General features: G+C 37.9%; 1 protein-coding gene across 4 annotated transcripts in view; it reads right to left on the minus strand.

Moving 5' to 3' along the window:
* Positions 1-17558, minus strand: part of f (forked) — a 470851-nt gene that overhangs the window by 179298 nt on the left and 273995 nt on the right. For all 4 annotated transcript variants that reach the window (XM_065230982.1, XM_065230983.1, XM_065230981.1 and 1 more), the window contains one exon: positions 13981-14163. In XM_065230982.1, the coding sequence (XP_065087054.1) occupies positions 13981-14163 (183 nt within the window). The remainder of the gene's footprint in view (positions 1-13980; positions 14164-17558) is intronic.

Raw genomic sequence — 17558 nt, forward strand, 5'->3', positions numbered from 1 at the left:
TCCAAACCAAATTTATTAAAAATTAGCTCATCGTGAGAGAACATCATTCATCCTTAACTGTGATAAGAGCTCTTTCGGAACTGACACAATAGCTTCCCAATTTGCTTATTAACAAACACCTATTCGTGCCATAAAGCCCGAGTCCGCAACTCTAACCATTTAGGCTCACTCTGGTTGCGTCTCTTTCTCTCCGGATGCCTTCAAAGAACCCGATCAAAAACAGTACCATCCATATATACACAAACAACACACATACACAATATTCTCTTTTCCTGCTCAGCTTGTGCACCACATACAGTTTTGTTGCTTTTTCATCAAATCAGGGAATCTCCACTTTTTTTTACGATGCGCTGCTCAGTCGTTTTTTTCGGCCAAAACTGTCAAAAACTGTAAATCAGCACCGTTTTCTTCTGTTCCTTTAAAAACAGTTCTTCGCTGGAGCGCCACTTTGTTGACTTCGATCGTCTAGTTGCTTCTCTTCGTTGCCACTCTTCTTTAGCCTTCTTCGCTTAGCATACCGCGACTGGCCGCGATTGTAATAATTTATGTATTCACTTTTGATTTTCTACACTTTCAATGCTAGATCTACTCTGCGATAGAACACACACTGCACCGAGATTCTGCAACGAATCGGAACACAGACACCGGAGAAAGGATGCTTGCTGCAAGACTAATAGCCACTGAATAAGCACTCTGCCGAGTTCCAACCGAGTCAATCCCGTAGACTGTGGAGCTAGAAATCTGCACTGCAGCATGGACAAGTTTTTCCTGATCCAGTGCCGTAACGATAATTCTTGTCAGTGTGCCAAGCAGGTTTCCTTGCACATGCAACTAGATAAGTGGCATAGAGCATGGAGAAAAATCGAATGTAGGTGAAGTGCCAGTACGATCTATAAATTGCAGCGGCTGCGTCGGCCTTACTTTCCTCGAAAGATGCGTCGTTGTCGGTTCGATCTGCGCTACTTTTTGCCAATCAGGTTTGTCTTCTTTCACTAACGTTGTGTTACACATCTCGGATCGTTAACAGTGACACTCAGCTTGAAGGTCGGGATCCACTTCCCAGTGACGATCGGTGGCGGTTTCCTTATGGGAGAGCAAACTCCCTTTCGCGGCGAATACGACTCAAATCGGGACAGCAAAACATTGTTTCCAAATTCGGTACATCTTCACGGCGCGAGCATAACCTTCGTACTAAAGCCCGCCACTCCATTACGGTAGGTTAGTTTTGGGGTGGTGGTAAATAACCGTGAGGAGCCGAATGGTTTCCACCGCTGAACGTATATATCTACGTTGTGCCCGAGAACTGTATAGCGTGAGAGGCAAGGCATGGAAAAATGCGCAAAATATGCTCACACCATCGATCGGAATGACTCTGGCCCGGGGGTCTTAGGAAGCTCAGCAAACAAAACAAAAACGCGAGTTTTTTTTTATTATTATCATAGCTTTTGTTTTGCACTTTCTTCGCATCTAGTTGCGCTTCTTGATGAGTGGTTGGGAAGGGGAATCCAGTGGTTGATGGCTGAAAGGTATTGTTACCTGGTGGCTTGTAGTTGAGAGGTTGGAACCACGAAACCAGATGATTGAAAAGTGTTAATAACGGATAGGGGAAATGGCTCTAATGTTGGCCTATGGATCTAAAGATTGGGCCGATCGATAACAAAATTCCTGTTCTTCACTGTTTCTTTGAACAATGCGTCATCTGGACAATACAAAATATGATGTTGTGTTGCTAGTGAAAAGTTGTCTAATGCTTTCCTTCGAAATTTATGCTAAGAAAACTAGCCCTATAACTCAAAAGTATGTTAATCATGTCATAATTATGATAGAGTTGCTTCCGAAACTTAATACAGACACCTTTGACATCCACAGCAGGGAAGCTCACCGCTAGTGCTGCGAGCTGTCAACAACGTCAATTGATATTAGATATTGCTCAAGCACTGAGTATCACTTACGACACTGATATTCGTAGCAATCATGATATCGAGCGGTACGGCTTTGATATATGAACCCATATGAATATCACTGAGGAAAAGTTGAAAATATTACTTTTATCTCAACAAATGAAGTGTATTGTATAACCATTGCATTGTTTCAATAGTTCGGATGAGTTTTCTAAAAATCAGTAATCTATTAGCTGGCGTAAATGGGTAGGTCACATTAAGATGTCAATGTCAGTTGCATACTGACATTGAGGCGAGTGACATTGATATTGAAACTATGTGAGCTGATACTGATATCAAGTGGCTAGTGGAAATCATCATGTTGTAGGTACTTATATTGATATGTTGCAGCACTGCTAACCTCCCGGGAAAAAAAATACGTTATAAGTTGGTGAGCCAGTAATGGAGGTACTAAGACAATTTGTTTATTAAAAATAAATATACGATAAGTATATGATTTTTATTCGTGAATCTAAAGAATTCAATCTCTATTTTGCTTGAAAAATATTACATTGAGATTAAAAGGTATACGTTTTTCTAAAACTCGTCCTCCATTAATAGGAACACTGTTCCAGTTGTTATGGTAGTTCCTAACTTTGGTTCCAATAATAGTGGAACACATTGGTTTCTTATGGATTCTACTATTATAGGAATCTTAAGAAAAATTAATTGTTTTCCGTCATTTTGGGCTAATTTCTAGCTTCAAGTATGCAAATTTACTTTATTTTAGGAGAGTTACTTGAGAAAATTATATATCTGGTAATCCACCTTTGTTCTGGTATAAATCCTATACCGTTACTATATGTACACCACTCTTACTGGAACGCCTACCCTATGGGAAAAACATATCAAAAATATAAAAAAAAAACAGATTTTGACAAACAGCAAAAGATGATGTTTCGATTTGGATTAGAATCCAATTTTTTTCATGATGAGGCAAACAAATATTTTTACACCTCAAATACTAAATTGAGAGCACGCAATAAGCTAATATGCGATAAGCAATAAGCTTGTTAAACGATGAAGAAGAAGACCCAAAAAAATGCTGAAATGAACGCAGCACTGCATTAGCGCGATAAATTTTGCTATGTGAACAGAAGATCATCGACTGAATGCCAGGAGGCTGCTTCACATTGAGTGTTAGGGTCAAATAGCTTACTCGATGGGGTTTTTTCTTACTGTGCAGAAGATCAGGTTCAATCTCAAGCTGCTTATTATTAAAGAGTTGTTAATGTTACTATGCAATCAAAATCACAACACTGCACTGATACACTGCTTTTCCCACTAACACAAAAACCATCAAACGGAGTGAAGTTGTTCATTAAAAAATTAAGTTGATCACTACACCGATAAATTTTCGATTCTCAACAATCATTTTTCTAGATATTTTTTTTAGTATTTCATTAAGTAGTTTAAAATTGTACGTTTGCATTTTTCCACCTAACAAAGGATGAACTATATAACTATAATTGTTCAATTTTGTGGAAGTGATAAAATATGCATCTTTTAACTGTTCCCAGTTAAAAGAATTAACATTTATTCTGGTGCCATGTTCGCTGAAATAACTTATTTTACTAAATTTGAGGTTGCTTAATCTGCATCTGAAATTATATTTTGGTGAAGAACGATGTAGAATCATAAAAATTATTTTATGTGAAAATCTTTGTTAATTGTTTACATTGCGTATTTTTTACAGATTGTTTCGTAAACCATAACTTTAATTCAAATCTAAACACTAGATTCTTCTTCAGCAAACACACATTAAGAATGAATGTTATGTTCTGAATATTGCATTGTATAACAAAATTTATAACTACATTCGTACATTAGAAAAACAGGCAATTATAGGCAATAATTCATATGTTTGCAAAATTCGGTCATTTAGGGTATTATTTTTTTCAAAATGGCGTCTTTATCTTTTTATAATAAATTGTAGCACGAAAACGTCACTTCTGATCACAAGAAAGGTGATAAGACTTATATTGAAAACTATCGTGGAATCACATCGCTGTGTGCTAGTTCGAAGGTATTCGAGATTATTGTAAATGATGCTTTGTTTGCCAGCTGCCACCGCTACATTACCATTGAACAACACGGATTCTTCCCAAAACGATCTTTCTCAACGAATCTAGTTCAATTCCTCTCCACATGCCTGCGTAGCATGGATTCTGGTGCCCAATCGACGCTGTTTATACGGATCATAAAGCCGCGTTCGATCGTGTTGACCATGAGATACTACTAGTTATACTGAAAAAAAAAATGGGATGTCTCCTGCTTTGTCACTTGGATCAGTTCGTACCTATCCGAACAATCTCCGGAGTACCCCAAAGAAGCAATCTGGGGTCATAGCTATTCGTACTATTCATCAATGAAATCGAACTTACAAGCTGCAGAGGATGGAAAACTGCTTTGAAATGTGGTGTTTTCGTAATTTCATGACGGTTAGGTTAGGAAATGCAGTATCATTTCGTTCCATCCAAAGATCAAACCATTTGTTTTTGACTACCCTATCGCAGAACAGCCTCTATAACGAGTAACTCAAATACGAGACTTGGGTGTTATGCTTGATAGTGCTCTTACATTTCGAGTACACTATAGCGATGTAATATCTAAAGCGCATAGGCAGCTTGGATTCATATTCAAAATTTCTGCAGAGTTCTGGGATCCCCTCTGCCTACGATCCGTGTATTGCTCGCTGGCACGATCAATTTTGGAGTCAAGTGTGGTTGCCTGGTGCCCGTATCATGCCACTTGGATTGCTGATCGAATCAGTACAGAAAAAAAAAATCTTCGCACTCTCCCGTGGAATGATTCTTCCAACATAGCACTCTAAGAGGAACGTTGCCACCTTCTCGGACTAGAGACGCTAGAACGACGGCGCTCCATCGCTCAAGCGGTTTATTTTTTGCGTGCTTCCTACAAGTCTTGTTATTTTTCCTCCTATTTAAGTTTTGCACTGTTCCGATGGATATTCCCAGCCATTTGGCAATCTTACGTACACAGTTAGATTCTTCAGACAACAAAAGCTTAGCAAATTTCTTCTCTATCTGTAGGTTTGCAGCACCGCTTCTGGTTCTGGATCTTGTCAAATCTTCAACGGTATGGTGCTCTCCAAATTTTCTGATGATTTGATACACAGCAGATTTCGCTCTTTTCACAATTTTCGCAATATTTCTACAAGATGTATTGAGCAGTATTTTTGAATAATGAAAACTAGGGTTTCTTCGTCAATTCGTCCCATGTTCTAAAATCAAACCATTTAGGCAAAAAAAATATTTATGTTTTGTCAACAAACCTTTGTACACGGTGAAAAGAAATTCATCAAATTGGGGTAGAACGTTAGCTTTCGATAGTCACATGTACATATATGTCCGTTTTATAAAATGACCAGTCACCTACACCGTACCGTGCCAACCAGAAAGTGATTTGAAGGAACGAAATGGAAGGTCCTGCATCGGTAGACTTGGTGTTATTGATAATTGGAATGGCACTGGATTACACGATCATCTGAGTTAAAGTCAACGATGTCCGAATAGCACGCACCGCAGAACCTTTCAGATCATGTCACTATTTTGCTGCACCTATTAAGGTTTCATTTAGCTTAGACCGTACCATCACCGCTTCTGTTATAGAATTTATATGCATGCTCGAGCACATGAGGCACATTAGAAAATTATATCTGAAAATTTGTAACGTAATGGTTACAAAGTACAAGTGAAAGTGCCAAGCAGATAAAAATATTCCACCTGTTGAGTTAACATATCGTAGCATTCTGATACAAACTATTCAAAATACGTAACATCTCCCTTAGCTCAGTCGGTAAAGGCGCAGCTACAAAGCAAGACCATGCTGGAGGTGGCTGGGTTCGATTCCCGGTCCGGTCTAGGAATTTTTTGGGTTGGAAATTTTCTCGACTTCCCTGGGCATAGAAGTATGATTGGACTTGCCACACAATTATACCAATGCAAAAATGGTACAGACATCAAAAGCTCTCAATTAATAACTTTGGAAGTGCATCACTAAGTTGAGAGCACGCAATATGCAATAAGCTTGAAATGCGAAGAAGAAGAAGAAAAAGAAGTAGAGGTCTTCCCCTATCATTTGCGACCTCATTGAAAATAATCGGTCAGGGAGTCTAGAGCAACTTATTTTCGAAGTTTTTTTTCCTTAAGATCATTGGCTCTAGAATGCAGTTTGCAGCATCTACACATCTATCGACTTAAATTAGATAGGTATAGGGCTAGGAAAGAGAAGGTTAGTCATTGAAACAGGGAAGATAGGTTTACTTTTCCTCCTGAAATATTACAATAAGGCTGTCTACGAGATAGTTGCGATCAGCTGACTTTTTTGTTTACCAAAAACTTTTGACCGATCACAGTAGAACTGGCATCACAGTGGGACGAATAAAAAAAAAGTGGGACATGGCTATTTGTGACGAAACTATTGAGTAAAGACTTTTGTTGTCTTTTGGAATGTTTCTTTATTTTTTAAGTACTTTATTTAAGTAGTGAAAATTTTTGGTTAAGGAGGGTATACACTCAGATAAAAAAATTTACTTTTTTATGTCTTGTTAAATTTGATGAACACCTATGGAAACATTGAATATGAAGTCTTTTAAAGAAACTTTGTCAATAGTTTAAACTTTCTATCTTTAAAGTGGACGAAGTTATAGGGTGAAAATGAACTACAAACGGTAGTACCACCTTAAAAAATGTTTTTTTACCATAACTTTTTTCTTTGATTTTTTCCGTTTTTTAAATATTCTACAAAGTTGTGCTTATAAAATGCACATTTTTGCAGTAAATCGCTATCTCTTTGTTGAAAGGATCTACGCCAGTTTTTACAATTTTTCTACACTATCTTTAAGGGGGTATACTTTGCAGGTTAGCAGGTATTAGTAGCTAATGACAACGTCATTTCATTCAGCAACTTATACCCTACTGTTTTATATACAATTCATAGGGGGATCCAAGGGGATGCTTAATAAATTTTCAAAAAATGTACCTCAATGTTTTGTTACGTTTTGCTGTTTTCATGAAGATTTTCCTGTCTGAGATCAGCAACCCGTCTTCTCTTGCTGGCGAACAATCAGTTCATCGAAAGCTTTCTTTGTCTGAATATCTCGAGTAACCAATAAATTAGGAAGAAAATCAGGACATACTTTGTGTTTTATGCCTTAGGTTGTTGCTTTTGCGGGCAGACGCGTTGGTCGCCGGTAAGAGCTAGTAAGGGCTGTCAGCCGAATCAAGAGGTATTCGAAACAAAATTGATAAGAAATGTCCACTCAAATCGATTTAATTCAGTTGAACAAATAAGAGATGAACTAGCCCCAGGCTAAAAATCTCTATAATAAAGACTAAAAAAAAAAAAATAAAAAAAAAAAAAAAGTTGAACAAATTTCAAAACTACAATATACGTGCCAGATTTGGAAATAATATTTTTAGAATCTGGAAGTGTGTTTATGATACCATTATTCATTTGATAAAGGTAGAGTGACCAGGTGGGGCTTATTGTAAGTGAAAGTGACCTCGGAGTGGTCGTGAATTACCTTCTAACTCCCGGACTAAACCTGCTTTAATTTAAGGGTAATAAAAAGCAGTTTTTTTTTCCATAATAACACTGCCAGACAGTGGGGATTAAGTTGTACACACACACGCATACTTTGTGTTTTATGCCTTAAGAACACTAATTTGCAAAAACTAACCGAAAAATCGATTTGCCAAAGTAAACCACGTTATCTATCGGACATTGACGAAAGTTTGGAAACATCACACCGAGGTCACACCATTTGGTGCATAAGAATGTCGTAGACAAAAAATGCACATTATAGGCCGCGCTATAGGCAATTTTGTTTACACCCCTGAGCGGGAAGCGAATGGCAGGATACATGCACTGGTGCCATCTACCCGGTTTATGTTTAATTCAATCTTGTTTTACCGTTTTAATTGGAACGTTTATGCTCCGAAAATGGTCCTGTTAGTTATATTTGATAAGTTTTTTAAAATTATTCACCGATACATACTCATTCCACTCATTTGCTTGTTTAAATCAGAGTTGATAATAGAAGAGTTACGCAGAGTGAAGCTTGCAACACTGATGCCGATATGGGCATTTTTTTTTCATTTCGGCAACCTGATTGATTACACCTCGGATGACTTCACCTGGGCTGTAAAAGTTTCCTCTATTGTCCAGATTTGTGCAAACAATACTTCCCACGCAACAGAGTCAGTTTGTCTACTATGCTCGATAGGTAGACGGTTCGACAGTTCGATAGGTAGAATTTGGTTTCCGTCTGCGTAACTCTTCTATTATCAACTCTGGTTTAGATTAACTTATGTTCATTGTTAGAGACAATACATCTGGCAACGCTTGTTCAATGATTAGTTTACGTTCGCTAGCAATGAAGTGCAGTCGAAGTTATTTTATTGGTGTTTCACCAAGAGAGTTGAAAAGCAGTTATTACTAATGTATTTTATTTAAATTACGTGAAATTGTAAATTGCTACAAGTAAGTTAATGTAGTAAAAGTGTTTTACCCAAGAAATCTTCGATGTAAAATCAGAAAACACTTGCTTTGAATTTTCGCATGGCTAATGTGCATTGGCGTAGCTAATAGGGGTGCCAGGCCCCCTCCAGAATTATCTAAGCCCCCTCCAGAATTATCTAGACCCCCTCCTGATAAATTGTATAGCTCCGCCAATGCTAATGAGTGAATGTATGTGTATAGTAATGATGATGATTGATGCCTATTTCAAACAGAAGACGAATTTCAATTGAGTGATGGTATGTTACCTTCCCTCTGGAATAGAAACGGTTTGTGCAAACGCAAATTAAATGTCGGTCATAGTAACCAAGCATTTCGCTTACCTCATCTTCCAGAACTTCGAGCTCTGCAGCCTTAATATTAATCGTAGCACATGAGATGAGGCACAAGTGATGAGGCACACGTGATGAGGCACAAGTGATGAGGCACAAGTGATGAGGCACAAGTGATGAGGCACAAGTGATGAGGCACAAGTGATGAGGCACAAGTGATGAGGCACAAGTGATGAGGCACAAGTGATGAGGCACAAGTGATGAGGCACAAGTGATGAGGCACAAGTGATGAGGCAAAAGTGATGAGGCACTTGAGATCAGCGTGAGCCTCGAGCCTGCCAAGATTTTCGAGTGTTGCAGTGTTTGTTTTTTGCGTGTCTCTTTCTCGTTCGGCGCATGTTGTTTTCGTTTTGTTAACCCTTTGCCTGTATATTGGGATCAATATCACCACAGGCATTTTTTTAAAATCTTGATTATTCACCCGAACGATTTTTTCTCTGACATTTTTGCATGCTAAAGTCTTTTTGATATGCCTGCCTCTTAGTTGAGACATATTTTCGATTATTTAATACTCGTTTTGAAAGATTTTCGCAATGAACTTAGCTTTATTTTAGAGTTACATACAAAGGGTTAAGAGCACCGACGAACCGACGTGACAGCTCACACAATCTACTTTCAAATTCGTGCCCAACATGCCATATTTAAAATACGTTAAACACTACCGACATCTACTCATCCGATCCCGTCATACCATGAGCAAGGACACGAAGGTTTGCGTCTCACCTCGTTTGACAGATCTGATCGCCCGTTTGAAAGTTCGAATCGCTCGTTTGACAATTCGAATTGTGGACAAACGAAATTCTCCTATGGCATGTCGGTTCGTCGGTGTTAAGAGTCTCGGTAGCACATTTTTGTACACACGAGGAAAATGTAACTCTGAGTGAGATCTATACATATTTGCAGTTTTGTTTCGTCTTACGCACATACTAAGATTAGTTTACAGATACAGATATCTGAGAAAAATTCACAGATATTTGTGAAAAATTACAGGAAATCTGCGAAACTGTTTGCCGAACGTTCAGCTGTTGAGATTTCGGTAAAATTTTACAGATTTCTGTAAAAATTTCTAAGTGTGCAGATTACTGTTTTATGAATAGTTTCACAGAATTTTGAAAGCGAGAGTTTTCCATATTTAGTTAAGAGTAAGAAACGTTATCCCACCAGAGAGCGACTTTTGAAAACCCTCGAAGCCCAAGGAAGACAACCCTATGTTCCTATAAGAGACGTGTTGGCAACCCGTGATATCTGCTTTATGTAGTGGATTTATGTGTTTCTGCAAATGTCTATATGTATGTATGTATGTAAGGTAGCCACCATCCCTTCAAGACTTGTCTTGTATGCAGCTCCACTCAATAGCAAGATCAATTTGAGCTACCGATCTGAATTCACTATATCGCTGTATGAAGGGCCAAAAACGGAAGGGCGGACCCGTAAGCAGAGACACTTACGCGAAATCCGCGGGAATTTAAGAATCTCCTTCCAACGATACGCTCCAACAAATCGAATAACACAATTCGCAATACTTATTAAGCTTCCTACTGGATGGTTTGTTAAGAAGGGCGCGTCAATCGCCCTGAAACTGTTGAAGTAGAATTCACACCACCACAATCGAATCGGTAGGATAAAGAAAATGATAGTGTTTATTCCCTCCTAGACTCCGGCTGTCAATCATACCATCGTCCAGTTTCAGTTTGAATGATACCCTGATGCTCCCTCCCAACCCAGTATTTATTTATATAATGAAAATATATGCAATGGATGTGTTTCTGCAAATGTCTAGTATAAAAAATGAATTCCTTTGTCTTTTGTTTCTCTTTATTAGTTTTTGTATGTCTTGTCCATCCGTCTAGTCCATCGCATCGTCGCCATAGCCAGTCGAACTCCAGACGAAGCTAGAATCGCACTACCGTTCATACTGGCGACAACACTCTAATGAGACAACAAAACCCCACCCAAGCTCCTCCCCTGATCCTATCCTTCAATAATGTATAATGTATATGTATAGCAATAAGTTAATTTTGTTACAACCAATGAACAATGAATTATCGGCTCCGTAAAGCTAAAGCGATTGAGCCTTACAAATAAACGAACTCGATAAAAAAGAACATTATCAGAAAACGATCCTCTTGGCAATATCTGCCTTCACAATAATTCTTCGTATTCGCGGTACTCCTAGATACCCTAAGAACTTTTGGAAACTCCCAAAACTTTGGAATACCCTGGGGTTATTGAAACCTTCTAGGACCTTTTTGTTGCGAGTACATTTCCTAGAGCTTCTCGCAGCAGAACTCTAGAACCCCTTCAACATCTGAAACTGTCGGGACGTAGGGAATTTGAAACTTTAAAAACATTGTGCAACGTCGTACCATTTTGGAGTTAGGACCAACAACCCAATAGTCGTTCACGTGTAAATTTTCATGACTGAAAATCGTTTTTCCTGTTTTTCTTTGCAATTTTTCTCCACCATGAAAATTGTTGAGAAAATCCTTATCCAGATTCTTCTTCTTCTTCTGCTTTTGCTTCTTCTTCTTCTTCTTCTTCTTCTTCTTCTTCTTCTTCTTCTTCTTCTTCTTCTTCTTCTTCTTCTTCTTCTTCTTCTTCTTCTTCTCATTTCAAGCTTATTACATATTGCATATTAGCTTATTACGTGCTCTCAACTTAGTGTTCTAGATGCACTTACACAGGTATTAATTGAGAGCTTTAGATGCCTATACCATTTTTGCATTAGTATAATTGTGTGGTAAGTACAATCAGAGAAGTCGAAACATTCCTAGACCGGACCGTTAATCAAACCCACCCACCTCCAGCCTTGTAGCTGCGCCTTTACCGACTGAGCTAAGAGAGGCCGTGCATTTATATTTTGAATGAATTACTGAGATAATTTCCTTTTCAAAAATAAACTATAAATCTTTGGTTTAGGATACGCAAACATGTCGGATGATAAAAATTAAAAAAAATGCCCTAAATGTCTAGTGCTAATGCCCTCTATTATTCGGCTAAACATCCGGGTTTGGTTAATCTGATACTGGTCACTCATTATGATGACATACGATCTATTTTGTACTCTTGTCTTACCGGATGTATTTGACGATATAATTGGCCTATAATTTCGAACTATTTCACCCATTATCTCACTTTTCAGCAGATGCATTATTTATGTGTTATATTAAGAGTACTCAAAATTAAAAATATTTGTACTTTTGAGCAAATTATCAAAAAATCAAAGCTGTACGAAAATCAACATGTGCAGCTGAAAACAGCCTGCTGTTCGCTGTGAGTCATTCAAACAGTTTAGATCAACTCTCATCACCAGCCAAATACTGAACGGTGAATTACTCTGAATATTTCTTTCGACTTATGATCTCCTCGCAACACAATGTTTTCGTTCGCTTCTGTTGAGAAACAAACACCATTCCTCAATAAAAGCCCCCAAGAAAAGCTCACCTTACTTACTGTTAAAGCGAAAGCTTCACTTAAATGATTAACCTTTTCTCAGCATCTACCTCTCCCATACTATGTTCGGATCATAAGACGTATCCAACTTCTCGATCGGCGCCTCCTAACGGTAGTCGTCTAGTTTCGGTTCATCATCGGAGGAAAGCAAATCAAAATTTCATTATTTTAGCACTATTATTCCCTTCAAATGCCTATGATAATAGCATCGTTCGAATCGAAATATTATCTTCCGATAATTCGATTAACGCCATTACCAGAACTGGTGGAAGCCAGTAACAATGAGACTTAGCTGGTAGTGCTATAAAATTGGTATAATCTAATCGAATAGCTACAGTGTTAATAATTGCTTAACATCGAACAAATCCGCTTGCTTGCACATCCAGGAACTGAAGCGGGCGGAATGATATAATTATCTACCAACTACTTATGCGAACGAATGGCACTGCACGTATGGAAAACCCATCGAAGCCTTTATTAGTTAGTGAGCAACTGTGCGTGCATCTCTCGCTGCTTTAGGAAAGAAGCTCCGATCAATCTTTTACTTCCTGACTTCCGTCCTTCCACTGCACTGCTGGTTAGTCAGGTAAAACCTATGAAAAACCTATCGCTTGCATGTGCAGTGCATGCACTTTTCATTTCATTTGCCAACCATAGGACCGTTAATGCAAGTAGCGGTGAAGGAGCTGTTGTTGGCTTACTGATCATTATATTAATTGGCCATAGTGTGTTGTATTTATTGTTTATGTGCTGCACGCATGGCTCGTGGTACTGGGTGGGCACAAAGGTATCATGAACTTTTCCGACGGCATGGAATCGCCTTTATTGACGTTCCTTGTAACTGGTGCAACCAACAATTAAACGGCACAAAGAAAGCTTTTTTAATTGAAAGACCGTGGCTGGGACCCCCTCCTTGAAGAAGCGAAAGCTATTTGATATTATAAAACTTAAAACTGACCATAGAATCGTTTGGAATTGTACTGAATCCGTGATACGTATTAAGATGTATCAAAAGTTCTAACAAACCATACATAACCCTCAAGCTGATCCTACTTCTCAAATCCAATTGCCACAAGGTTTCCAATTTCCTTTCGCCCTCAAATGGTAATCAATTTTCCAACAACTCCAATTTGGGTTATGGTACCACCACCAACAACAACAACAGCTCATGGTGAGCTGCAATCAACGCACCAGGGCAGTTTTCAATCAACGATCTGCTCAGATATTAATCTCTTGCATAATGACCTCGATGTTAATCTTTTTGTCGCACATAAACCTTTGGCTCATGGTGTCGATATGTATCTACTGATTGACCGAGTTACTTGATTATCTGAGGCCAACGGTTAGCAATCTAAAAGCAAAATCAATCAATTCAGTGCAGATTTTCAACTCAGGGACATCAATTAAAGCGGAGATGCAAAATTCGGCTCCAGGTGAAATCAATAGTTTTCTGCCTTTTGAGTTACATGTTTGTTTTTCTAACATGATTCAGGTCGATCAACTTCAACACATTGAAGACTGCGGGTAAAACCAGAAAAAAAAATACTACATATACGTATCATGAGATGTTTGTTGATTTTTCCCAAATGATTGGGGTTTGTTGCTTTTCGGTGAAATTATCTAGGTAATTATAGTGCGTTTCGTGTATGCGGCGATTCAAGGTTCCCACCTCGTGTAACTAACATCGATAGCGAAATCAATCTCAAACTTACCTGATGTCGGGCGCCGCTTCCACCAGAAGTCGCACACAGTCGAGGCAACCACGGGCGGCCGCGTAGTGGAGCGCCAGGGCTCCACCCGCCGGCCGTTCCATCGGTGGCATCATCTGTGCATGGGACGAGTCCAGATGTGACAGGTATCTGGACTCGTTATACCCGGAGCACCCCACTGTCACCCTGCAAAAGAGAGAAGAAACGTGTATGTTAGTTAGGATCATTGGGAACATAAACATTTGAAGCGGCGAGGATTTATCCAATTATGTGCACTTTCTAACAAATGTGAGATTAACCCATGCGTATTTAATGCTTCCATTCCGTCATTTCTTGTCCGATTCAGATGAAACAACTTTCAATTGATCAGAAATTTATTTAGGGGGTTGTTTAAATATAAAAACTGCGTGGAGAAAACATTATTTTTTAAACCGTTTTGAACTGATGACATTTTCAAAATGTAACCAAAATTACTCACAACTTTTGAAAAGTCTTAAACAATAAGCAATTCCCGATAAATTGCTATCTAAAGCTTGGGTACGCAAAGGTTAAATTATTAGTGAGGATTGCTCTTTTTTGTTTTACGGTCTGACATCGTCACAGAATGAATGAGACTAAATTGTATACCTTTCTAAAGCACAGCAGGCCTAACTTTTACTTCTAATAGAAAGATAGGTAGAAATAAGTGTATCCTTGAAGACTAGCTGCGTGTAATTTTGTGAGAATATTCTGTTGAGACCATGATTAAGGCTTGTAGAATGCTTTAAAACCTCCATAAAACTTGCAATGTTACTTGGGCGTAGTCACGTGTTGTCTGCAGTCAATATTTTATTTTATGTTTTCCAGTAATTATCGAAAATAATAGCTATTCAATACTACATAATTCAGCCATATATAGAAGTATAAAAAAAGTAGTAAAATGTTTCCATTTTATTTTAAACAGGATTACCGCTTTTGCTTACTGAGTAGAAAACCGTGGGATTATTCCCAAGCTCCTTCAAAACAAAACAATTACTATGGTCACATCGCTTGCTTTAGCGGATCCTGACCCATCTCTTACCCAACTATCCAACTCCGTAGCATCTATGGGGGCATCTGTGAGTCGCTGGCCTTCCGTTAAGTACATGTTACATCAACAATATCCTTTATTTCCCCGTAACGGAGAACATGGGCCTGGCCTGCAATGGTAATGGTCATCCTTTTCCTATTCTGAATTCTGATTGGAGAGCTATTCATTCCCAAATAGTTTTCTTTAAGCAATTAGAATAACAAAGTTAAAGAAGATACATGACAGTTGCCAGTATGCAACCTACGAATTACTCCGTTACAAATGCAACGCAACGCAACACCAGGCCTAACTTTTACTTTTTCTTGGCTAGCAGAACTGTTGTCGTAAAATTTGAGCTTAATAGTCGCTTTTTTTCATTTGGCATGACATATATGGATACATACAATATCAAAATGGCGCAAACGTTATCAAAATCGTGGCGTCAAGAAACATTCGACCATTTATTTTCGTACATTATACCATTACCAAAAGTATAATGAGTGACATATCTAAATCTATATAGGGGAAATGGATGTAATGTCGGCCTAAATGCCCCTAATTTGGGCCCATACATAAACTCCGCAATCGACTAAATTTTCAATATCCATTTGCACCGTCCCAATGACGCGTTCATCTAGATAAAATTGATAAATATCACATTTTTAGCGATGGGCCCAATCTTAGATCCATAGATCAACATTAGAGCCATTTCCCATATATATTCATAATCGTCAACTGGAACAAGGTGATATGACCGGGTGTTTGCCATAGAGAATTTAATTTTTCTTGATCATATGGATTTTTCAGGCAATCTCAAATTCTCTTAAAGACCGGAACGCGCAAAAATTGGTCGACAAAAAATCGTTTCTTTCAGTCAAAATTCATACCACAAAAATCTTCTTATTTTAAGCCAACGCAATGTTGACTTTATTTCTGACATGGACAATGAAAGCATTTTACTTCCAGTCGTTGGGGAAAATGAAACACTCCATTTCATTTTTGACAAAATTGCAAATTTAGGACTTAATCAAATTAACCATGTGAAAATCAACAAAATTGTTATTTAGACCTTTTATTAACAAATACTTATGAAGATTTCTGTGTGACTGAATCGTTAAGTCCCATATGGAGAAATGAAATGTTTCACACAGCAATAGAATATTCTTTATTCGTTCACATAAATGAAAGAAACCAACGACTGCGAATTTGATGAAATCTTTGATTACAATTCAGCAAATTATGATAACATTAGAAATAGATTGAACATTGTCGATTGACAAGCAATATTAAGAACTGCAGGAAATGTTGAATGTGCAGTTGACGTATTCTACAATGTGTTGATTGAAATAATACTTGAAGAAGTGCCAACTAAAAGAAGAAGACGTCAGAGTCATGCAAAACATCCGGTTTGGTACAACAGGGAACTGTAAAATTTAAAAAATCAAAAGCAAAAAGCGCATAAATTTTATAAAAAATATAATAGTGAAGAAACTTTGGCATACTATTTAGACATTTGCGATCAGTTAAATTTAGCCGTGAATATGGCATTTGAGGAGTACAATTTAAAAACTGAACTTGAAATAAAATCTTGTCCTAGGAACTGCTTCAATTATGTGAAAACCAAATTAAAATCTGATAATTTTCCATCAAAGATGCATTTGGACGATAGGGTAGGTGAGAACTCGGATGATATATGCAATTTGTTTGCAAATTTCTTCCAAGAAATCTATACTACGTTTTCAGAAAAGGACCGTGACCGTGAATATTTTGAATCTTATCCAGAATTTTCAAGTGACATCAGCGTAAGTCAAATCAAGGTTCATGATATCTTAAAGGGTTTAAACAATTTAGATGCATCTAAAGGTCCTGGCCCTGACGGTGTTCCGCCAGTTTTTATGAAAGCTTTAGCAACTGAACTTACTGCTCCATTATTTTGGATTTTCAATATGTCACTGGAATCCGGAAACTTCCCTAAAATATGGAAAAACTCGTTTTTAGTGCCTATCTTTAAATCGGGCAAAAAATCCGACATACGTAATTATCGTGGTATAGCTATAATCTCTTGCATTCCGAAACTTTTCGAGGCGATTGTGAATGAAAAACTCTTTCTTCAAATTAAAAACAGAATAACTACTATGCAACATGGCTTCTTTAAAGGCCGTTCAACAACTACGAATTTGCTCGAATTAGTTAATTATTCCTTGAATGCAATGGATAACGGAAACCATGTAGAAGTGTTGTATACAGATTTCAGCAAAGCGTTTGATCGAATTGACATACCCATGCTTCTTTTTAAACTTCAAAAAATGGGAATTCATTACGCACTCCTCAAGTGGCTTGAATCATATTTAACTGACCGCCATTAAATAGTAAAATACAAAGGAAAGACATCAAATCCCGTTGATGTTACTTCTGGAGTTCCTCAAGGCTCCCATTTAGGACCGCTTTTATTTATTCTCTTCGTCAATGACATATATTTCATTATTAAGAAATTGAAAGTTTTAATCTATGCTGACGACATTAAACTTTTTTT

The sequence above is a fragment of the Ochlerotatus camptorhynchus genome, unplaced genomic scaffold, assembly GCF_037179485.1.
Source record: "Ochlerotatus camptorhynchus isolate MF236.1 unplaced genomic scaffold, CSIRO-AGI_Acam_v1.1 ptg000336l, whole genome shotgun sequence".
NCBI classification, from domain to species: Eukaryota; Metazoa; Arthropoda; class Insecta; order Diptera; family Culicidae; genus Ochlerotatus; species Ochlerotatus camptorhynchus.